This window comes from Oncorhynchus mykiss, chromosome 10 (genome assembly GCF_057628025.1).
Source record: "Oncorhynchus mykiss isolate SJ-2025 chromosome 10, ASM5762802v1, whole genome shotgun sequence".
Classification (NCBI taxonomy): Eukaryota; Metazoa; Chordata; class Actinopteri; order Salmoniformes; family Salmonidae; genus Oncorhynchus; species Oncorhynchus mykiss.
In genome coordinates, this window is record NC_143031.1 from 17,509,339 (window position 1) to 17,519,720 (window position 10,382).

Here is a 10,382-nt window from a genome sequence, read left to right on the forward strand (position 1 = left end):
ACAATTAATTGCAATTCATCTGATCACGCTTCATAACATTCTGGAATATATGCAAATTGCCATCATACAAACTGAGGCAGCAGACTTAATATTTGTGTCATTCTCAAAACTTTTGGCCACGACTGTACTTTACCATTTATATTTATGACAATTTAGTACTTTTTGCACCACTAGACTTAAGTACATTTAAAACCAGATATTTTTGGACTTTTACTCATATAGTATTTTACTGGGTGACTCCCTTGAGTCATTTTCTATTATGGTACCTTTACTGAAGTATGGCAATTCAGTTATTTTTCTACCACTGCACTTGTCCAAATACATCAAGCATATTCAGATAAGTCACAACTGACAAACAAAAATGGTTGTACAATTCTTTATTTCTGTTCAACAAATATATTTTTAAAAAGTTTAACAAAAAATGAGCAACTGCAAATTCTGAATCCACCAAGGCAATACAGTACAACTACAGTTGAACCTCAAGCCTCAGGACGTATTAAAAACAAAATAATCTATAGGCTACAGAGAAACAAATACAGTGCTTTCAGAAAGTATTCACACCCCTTGACTTTTTCAACATTGTGTTACAGCCTGAATTTAAAACAGATTAAATAGATTTTTGGGTAAAAATGACAAATTAAAAGCTTGAATGTCGAGTCAATAAGTATTCAACTCCTTTGTTATGGGAAGCCTAAAGTTCAGGAGTATTTTTTTTTGCTTAAGTCACAGAAATTTCATGGACTCACTCCGTGCAATAAATGTTTAACATGATGTTTGAATGGCTACATCTCTGTACCTCACACATACAGATAATTGTAAGGTCCCTCAGTCGAGCAGTGAATTTCAAACACAGATTCAACCACAAAGACCTGGGAGGTTTTCCAATGCCTCACAAAGAAGGGAACCTATTGGTAGATGGGTAAAAAAAAGACATCAAATATCACTTTGAGCATAGTGAAGTTAATAATTACACTTTGGATGGTGTATCAACACACACAGTCACTAAAGTTACAGGTGTCCTTCCTAACTCAGTTGCCGGAGAGGAAGGAAACCGCTCAGGGATTTCACCATGAGGCCAATAGTGACTTTAAAACAGTTAGAGTTTAATGGCTGTGATAAGAGAAAAGGGAGGATGGATCAACAACATTGTATTTACTCCACAATACTAACCTAATTGAGTGGGAAAAGGAAGCCTGTACAGAATGAAAAATATTCCAAAAACATACATCCTGTTTGCAACAAGACACTAAAGTAAGTGCCAAAAAATGTGGAAAAGCAATTCATTTTTTGTCCAGAATATAAAGTGTTGTATTGGATTTGCCCCAAACATATTACTGAGTACCACTCTCAATATTTTCAAGCATATTGGTGGATTCATCATGTTATGGGTATTCTTGTAATCGTTAAGGAGTGGGGTGTTTTTCAGGATAAAAAATAAAAACATCATGGAGCTAAGCACAGGCAAAATCCTAGAGGAATACCTGGTTGTTTGCTTTCCACCAGACTGGGAGGTGAATTCCCCTTTCAGCAGGACAATAACCTAAAACACAGGGCCAAGTCTACACTGCAGTTTCTTACCAAGACACAATGTTTGAGTGGCTGAGTTAGTTTTCACTTAAATCTGCTTGAAAATCTATGGCAAGACTTGAAAATGGTTGTCAAGCAATGATCAACAACCAACTTGAGGTTGAATAATTCTGAAAAGAATAATGGGCAAATATTGTACGATCCAAGTGTGCAAAGTTCTTAGAAACGTACCCAGAAAGACTCACAGCTGTAATCGCTGCCAAAGGTGATTCTAACATGTGTGAATGCGTATATAAATGAGATGCATTTCATTTGAAACACATTTGCAAAAATGTTGTTAAAAAAAATATATATATGTTTTCACTTTGTCATTATGGGCTATTGTGTGTAGATGGGTGAGACTTTTTTTTCTCCATTTTGAATTCAGGCTGTAACAAAATGTAGAATAAATCAAGGGGTATGAATACTTTCTGAAGGCACTGTATGTACAGTATCTGGCTAAATTATTAGAAAACAAAATCTGCATGAATATTTTCTAATACTGATTTTTGGTTTGTAAGTGAATGTCAAAGTGACGGACATTTGTGGCCTTTTCTCATTTGGGGAAAGTCTGTCCTCCACCCTCTCTCCTCCATGACCAGGAACCCGATAAGTGGTTGAGGAGATGTCAATTCGTTAATAGGTGAGGATAAACTTGCAAGTCCTTCGTGGAAGAGTTCTGAAATCTGCCAAACCCGCTTTGAATCAGCGTTAGTTTTTTCTGAGGAGAAAAGCATGCACACGTTGAAAATCAATATGCTACTTATCGTTTTATCTATAAAATGTCTGGCACAACTAACTTTATTTGTCTTTATCACTTAACACATGTATTTTTGGATTTACCCCTGTAAACGTCATTCATGCAACACGCGAGTGGAGGAGTAATTTCATACAAGCATATTTTCCTTTTTAAAAAGGAGGCGAGAGAGGACGGAGAAGAGAAGATACAGGATTTTAGCAAATTCAATTGCGAAAAGGCCAGAGTTCCAAACCACCACCATTCCCAACGTGTTCATCCCTCTGAGGTCCTTCCATAGTAGTGTTGTCGTGTTTGGGCATCTAGACACTACAGCTTGCCAGCATCCTTGAACTTGCTGAGCAGGCCTTGGTCAGCCCGCAGGGGGAAGGAGAGGGAGCGACTGTGATAGTACTGGGAGTCTGCCTGGAGGTTCTGGATGACGTCCGAAAGCAGGTGGGCATGCTCCACCCCACAGCCCGGGGCATCGTAGCTCAGGGCGTTGAAGTGGATGTGGAGGTGGTAGTAGGACGGTTGGTAGTGGAGGTACACCTTCAGCTTACTGGCTGCCACACCGTACCGCTTCAGAATGCTCTCCTGTGATAGGGGAAAGCACCATGAAAAACAAGCACAACTATATGACAGAGTAAGGAGTAGTTGCCCCAAGACCCATCAAACTCAACTCTGGACCTCAAAGACAGTTCAACTGCAGTTTTTCCATTGTTCCCCTCTAATCAAGGACTGATTTAGACCTGGGACACCTGGTGTCTGCAATGAATTATCAGGTAGAACAGAAAACTAGCAGGCTACAGACCGTGTAGTGTAAGAGTTAAGTAGTGAGGCTGATCATTAATCTGTACCTATGGGAAACTTCACCACGGAATGTATTTGACAGGAAAAGGAAATGGTTTAATGACAAGAAGGTTGCTAAATAAACAGTCAGTATTCCTAGGCAAATCCCATCCCTCAAACAATCGCAATACGCTCAACAATAAAATGTAAATATGAAAATATGTATGTATTATAGGATCTTTCTCACCTCTCCCTTCTTGTGGATGTTAGTCAGCAATGGCAGATGCAGCGCTGTCAGGTCTCGCAAACTTTTGATGTCCCTTCGATGAACGATGGCAATCAAATGCAAGTCATCCAACTAGGAGGGGGGGGGTGAAAGTAACCATGTGTTCAAGAATAGGCTTGAATGGCATCTCCATTGTCCACTTTGGCCCTATGTATAAAGTGTCTCAAAGTTGAAGTTCTGATTTAGGATAGGTTTAGACTTTTAGATCACAATGAATAAGATTACTTGGACAGGATCATACAAGGTATCTCACCTGCTTTTGATCCCACTTGAAGTCTGGGAGCAGGACAAAGCCGACGTCCTGGTCTGGGTCCTCATAAACGATGCGCTCTGCCTCCGCTTTCTTCTCCAAGATGTTGTACACCCACTGGAGGGGAAAAACACAGCAACAAGAAAATCATTACCACATAAATCATAGAAGTGCAGGTTTACAAATCACAATCTTTCAATATTGGCAACCATTAATTGGATATTTGAGTGATATAAAAGTAAACTATACCTGACAAGTATGAGAAGTTTAGGTTAATTTCCCCATCCTTTGTGGGCTCTGCCTGTCAAGCAGCAGAAGGGCGTATTTGCCGATGTACTGTTAATGTACACTGTTTCAAATACCTGCCATTTGTTGAAAATTGCCCACTCGTGTTCTATGTGGTGATGCAAAGACCTTTATTAGTGAAAGGCATTTCAAGTCTTTTCAGTTAGCCTTTTCATTCCTCTTTGTTCACCTAAAAGAGCCGGCTCCAAACACCTCTTTGTTCAGTAGCCATGATTGTGTTAAATAAACATGGGTGGGGCCTCAGACTGGCCTCTGACAGAGGCCTCCAAATAACTAGTCTGCCCCTGACAGCGGCATCAGGTTAACCCTTTAAGATCGGAGGAAAGCCCTTACTAATGACCTCTCAAGCATCCGTGACGCATTGCCCAATCTGGCTCTTTTATATGGATGGTATTGTAATCCCAGATTGAGGATGATCACCTGTAAGAACCGTGCATTTACTGAGTCGACAATCAAGGCCTTCGGATGTGGAGTGGGAGACTGTGTAGTGGGATACTGTGGGACTAATATTTTCACCTTGATAGCAATGAAATGCTACCTGTACACTGAAGCTCTGACTCTGAATGTAAGGTAGGGTGATAGAGCGGTAGTCCTCCCCAGTCTCCTGCACCAAGTAGGTCTCCTGGCGCAGGTATTTCTTCACATGCTTCTCTGTGGCCGGACACACCACTGTGGTCTTCATCTCTTTGGAACCAAGAAACAAGACAAGGATCAATATCACATCAAATTTCAGTCAGAGATTTGAATTCCATTAGGAAATGATAATGGTGCCACTTCGCATTGCAGAATTATTTGATTTGGTCCAATGTATTGAATCTACAGCTGTCCCCGACTGAAGCAAATCTTGGTCGACCAAGAGTCGTTCTGTTCCAATCGATTGGTCAAGATGTTTAAACTTGTTTTTCCATTTATCGACAGACACACCTTGTGTTTGAATAAAACCAACGACATATGAACTGAGCTTGTCTGATGCTTTAAGCACACTGTTTGATTAAATAATTAGGACACATACACACGACTCAAGAAAGAGCCTGATGGTCACACGCAGTTTTAAAAAATGACAGCGATTGCCTGTGTGACTGGTGCACGTTTTCTCGCTCTCCTCCTAACTGCAGCAAAAAATGCACAACAAGTCTTTATTGCGCTGTCTGTGTTGAAGCTGCAACAATTTCAGCCATTTAGTTTACTTGTTTTTGAATTAGAAATTTTATAGAAATCCCTCATTTATTTAGGAAAAAACATTCCCTATTCCCTCAACCCTTGCTGTCTTTACTCGAAACGTGAGCATTGCATGCGACCAATAGGGCATGACCTATAGCCAATCAGTCACATCAATGAACTGGTTATAACCAACTCCGAACACAGTAATGTTGACAGCAAAATGGATGGGGAGGATGTGAAAAATAAACTTGAAATGGACAAATGTTTACAGGTTGTTCAGGAGGGAAAGAGGAAGTCAGATCTGTGGAAGACATTTGACTTAGTTGTGGAAACTACTGGAGATCTAGAAAAAGTAGGGTTTTGGAGCAAGTGTTGCGTGAGTATTGTGTGCCAAACACTTGCTTTTAGATTACAATATTTTTTCTGACCGGTTGGACCAGTGTAAACGGTAAATACATTTGTGTACTAGAGAGTCTAGTAGATTTGGATAGAAAACACTCTGAAGTTTCTAAAACTGTTTGAATCATGTCTGTGAGTATAACAGAACTTATTTAGCAGGCGAAACACAGGACAAACCATTCAGATTTTTTTTTTTTTAGGTCACTCTTTTCAATGGGTTTTCTTTGGGAATCCAGATTTCTAAGGGACCTTATTGGACCTTGCAGTTCCTATCGCTTCCACTGGATGTCAACAGTCTTTAGAAATTGGTTGAGGTTATTCCTTTGTAATGAAGAAGTACGGCCATCTTGAACGCGGGTCACTTGAAGTGTACTGTTAGATAGAGGCGTGTGACCAGAAAGCTAGCTACAGTTGTTTTCCTCCTGTATTTAACACAGATCATCCAGTCTTCAATTTTATCGAATATTTACGTTAAAAATTACCTAAAGTTGTATTACAAAAGTAGTTTGAAATGTTTTGGCAAAGTTTATAGGTAACTTTTGAGATATTTTGTAGTCACGTTGCGGAAGTTGGAACCGGTGATTTCCTGGATCCAACGCGCCAAATAAATGGACATTTTGGATATATATCGACGGAATTAATCGAACAAAAGGACCATTTGTGATGTTTATGGGACATTTTTGTGTGCCAACAAAGAAGCTCGTCAAAGGTAAGGCATGCATTATATTTTTATTTCTGCGTTTTGTGTCGCGCCTGCAGAGTTGAAATATGGTTTCTCTTTGTTTACGGTGGTGCTATTCTCAGATAATAGTATCGTTTGCTTTCGCCGAAAAGCCTTTTTGAAATCTGACATGTTGGCTGGATTCCCAACAAGTGTAGCTTTAATTTGCTATCTTGCATGTGTGATTTAATGAAATTTTGATTTTTATAGTAATTTATTTGAATTTGGCGCTCTGCATTTCCCCTGGCTTTTGGCCAGGCGCGTCCCACATATCCCAGAGAGGTTTACTTGCCTAGTTAAATAAAAGGTTACTTTTCCCAAACTGCGTCCTGTAATTCTTAATTTTTTTCCAATGAATTGACAGTTATGATGGAAGCCTGGAGTTTTTTTTCTATACCTTTTCTATACTTCAGAAGTGAGGTAAACAGTGCACTTGGGATGCGTTTTCAGGCCATGCTTGCGAAAGTGAACTTATAATTTCCAAACGTTTAGGTCAGTTGTATGCTGTTTGCGATCTAGTACACAGGAAGGGTTAAGTTAAATAGGCGGAAAAAAAGACTAACACAAAAGGGAAACCCAGCCACGAGCTGCCCAGTGACTCGAGCCACCCAGACGAGATAAATGCCTTTTGTGCTCGCTTTGAGGGTAGCAACACTGAAGCATGTATGAGAGCACCACCTGTTCCAGGCAACTGTGTGATCACGCTCTCCGTAGACGATGTGAGCAAGACCTTTAAACAGATTAACATTCACAAGGCCGCGGGGCCTGACGGATTACCAGGATGTGTACTCAGAGCATGTGTGGACCAACTGGCAAGTGTCTTCACTGACATTTTCCACCTCCCCGTGACCAAGTCTGTAATACATACATGTTTCAAGCAGACCACCATAGTCCCTGTGCCCAAGAACGCGAAGGTAACCTGCCTAAATGACTGCCACCCCGAAGCACTCATGTCAGTAGCCATGAAGTGCTTTGAAAGGCTAGTTATGGCTCAAATCACCATCATCCCAGAAATGCTAGACCCACTCCAATTTGCATACCGCCCCAGCAGATCCACAGATGACGCAATCTCAATCACACTGCCCTTTCCCACTTGGACAAAAGGAACACCTATGTGAGAATGCTGTTCATTGACTACAGCTTAGCGTTCAAAGCCATAGTGCCCACAAAGCTCATCACTAAGTTAAGGACCCTGGGACTAAACACCTCCCTCAACAACTGGATCCTGGACTTCATGACGGGCCACACCCAGGTGTTAAGGGTAGGCAAAGCTACATCTGCCACGCTGATCCTCAACACGGTGGCCACTCAGGGGTGCATGCTTAGTTCCCTCTTGTAAGCACGACACCAACACCAGCGTTAGGTTTGCTGACGACACAACAGTGGTAGGCCTGATCAACAACAACGAGACAGCCTATAGGGGGGGTCAGAGACCGTGTGGTGCAAGGACAACAACCTCTCCCTTAATGTGATCAAGACAAAGGAGATGATTGTGGACTACAGGAAAAAGGAGGACTGAGTACACCCCCATTCTCACTGACGGGGCTGTAGTGGAGCAGGTTGAGAGCTTTAAGTTCCTTGGCGTCCACATCCCCAACAAACTAACATGGTCCAAGCACACCAAGACAGTCGTGAAGAGGGCACGACAAAACCCCTCAGGAGACTGAAAATATTTTGCATGGGTCCTCAGATCCTCAAAAGGTTTTACAGCTGCACCATCGAGAGCATCCTGACAGGTTACATCACTGCCTGGTATGGCAACTGCTCGGCCTCCGACAACAAGGCACTACATAGGGTAGTGCGTACAGCCTAGTACATCACCGGGGCCAAGCTTCCTGCCATCCAGGACCTCTATACCAGGCGGTGTCAGAGGAAGTCCCTAAAAATTGTCAAAGACTCCAGCCACCCTAGTTATAAACTGTTCTCTCTGCTACCGCACGGAAAGTGCTACCAGAGCGCCAAGTCTAGGTCCAAGAGGCTTCGAAACAGCTTCTACCCCTAAGCCACCCTGAACAGCTAATCAAATGGCTACCCAGACTATTTGCATTTGCGCCCCCCCACCCACCCATCTTCTATGCTGCTGCTACTCTATTATTTATGCATAGTCACTTTAAGAACTCTACCTACATGTACATATTACCTCAATTACCTTGACACCGGTACCCCCTGTATATATCCCTGCTATAGTTATTTTACTGCACTCTTTAATTATTTGACATTTCTCTCTTTTTTTAAAGTATTTTCTTAACTGCATTGTTGGGCTTGTAAAGTAATCATTTCACTGTGTCTACACCTGTTGTATTCGGCGCATGTAACATAACAGATTTTAATAAGATATCAAATGTTCATATACATCCCCAGGAATATTGACAGCTTTTTTTACATTTTCTGACAAGCGAGCACTTAGATATGGTCATTTTCACATTCATATGTTTGAGAATTACTTACATTAAGGATTTGTGAAAACACTATAGCAATATAGAGTGGGAAAGCGGCCGTGCATTTGGACAATTAATAGACACTGCAGTAAATACGACATAATACATTTGTCATGTCCAGGCCCGGATTCTACACAGACCAGTGAGCCATAGCCAATCATAGGTACAGTAGGACCTATATGCAAATAAGCTCCCTCTCAAGGGAATCACGAATTTTCATATCATAACTGTTCATGTCATTTTGGAACAGATCTAGCCTATGTATCCTAGGGCATACCATTCAAATGAGCAGGGGGTTGGAGTTGATACGTGCTGTAGATATCATTCCTCATGTCCAATTTCAGTCTGGAGCCATTGAAAATCTCCAACAGGGTGTCTTCCCTGATAGGGGTCTTCTCCAGAATGATGACCGCATCCTGGTCGTTCAACTGATAGGGTATCAAGGAAATAATACATTGTTGTTTGAGATTCAATGGACTGTACACCTTGTTAACTAGCTACCTAGACAATCGAACGTTAACAAGGTTAAGTATTTAACTACATGTATTATTGTCATATAGTTGGACAGGACATGCATGATACAAATAAACAATTTTATTCAACAAACGACACCTCGCGACCCTGGGCAGCCATCGCTAAATTGGTTCGTACACTGACGACTGGTCACTTTGACAACAGGCAAGCAAGACGAATTATGCGATGCGAGCTTCTACCAAGCTACTAACATTTGAAGTTTAAGTGGCCGCAACCACAGATTTCCAACCTATAAAATATAGCTATTTAACGTCACCACTTATAAACATCTATACGCTTTTTGGTTTTAGTTTAGCTAGCTATTAGCCAACATTGACTAACTAGTTAGATACCTAGATAGCAGTAACGTTAGCCACCTTTCCGTGTATGAACATATTTTTCTCCCGTGCAGAGTCCCGCAGAACCGTTGTTGTTTTAAATCCGAACAAAGGATTTGCAGATGCTGATTCATTGTGATTATCTTGGTCACTATTCGGGTCATTCTTTAGTCGTTTGGCCTTAACAGTATCAGTTTCATTTCTGTCCGCAAAATCAACCTCACGTTTACCAGCCTCCGCCATTTTTATTCTGAGGCACTTCTTCTTCGGTGGGGTTTTACGACAGACTGACTACATGCTTATTGCCTCGACCTACTGGTTGGGGAGAAAACTGAGAAACTTTAACATAGGAAATAAACGAAGGGTGACTTATTTGGACAATATTCCTTGCAATATTTCAGCTGATTAGTCATGTAGATCCAAAAGCCTTTTAGACCCTTTCACAATGATTTCCAATTTCTGCTTGTTTGGCCAGTACAATTTATCACCTGCTCAATGAATGCAACAAAATACACTTTCTTCACGATCATTAAGGCCTATATCAGGAAAGCAACTGTTGAACAACATTCTCAGCACACTGTGGGGCATACATTGCCATGTCTTCCTCATCTTCATTTGGTCTAACTATGTCCACTGCCTCCTGATATTTGCTACTTCAATCCAGTAGCTATGTGTGGGTAAAATCACTGAGGAAGCCAAGCCAAGCCAGTAAAAAAGCCAAAGTGCAACCTGTTGTGATAATTGCATTGTTTGCTCTATAACCCATTTGTGCATAAGCCATCATGATATACAATAAGGTTGTGACAACAAAAAGACGACAGCCACACAGTAGGGGAATAAATTAAACTACACATACATTTGTTTCATCACAAAACC

At 41.2% G+C, this 10,382-nt stretch overlaps 1 protein-coding gene across 1 annotated transcript; it reads right to left on the reverse strand.

Moving 5' to 3' along the window:
- Window positions 1-362: 362 nt before the first annotated feature.
- dcps (decapping enzyme, scavenger) lies at window positions 363-9,837 on the reverse strand. Its single transcript, XM_021617623.3, has 6 exons — window positions 9,546-9,837; window positions 8,933-9,083; window positions 4,475-4,620; window positions 3,634-3,747; window positions 3,342-3,452; window positions 363-2,899 (listed from the first exon to the last, which is right to left on the reverse strand). Exons 1-6 carry the CDS (start codon window positions 9,747-9,749, stop codon window positions 2,633-2,635), a joined length of 993 nt encoding a protein of 330 aa, XP_021473298.1. The 5' UTR covers window positions 9,750-9,837; the 3' UTR covers window positions 363-2,632.
- Window positions 9,838-10,382: the final 545 nt, after the last annotated feature.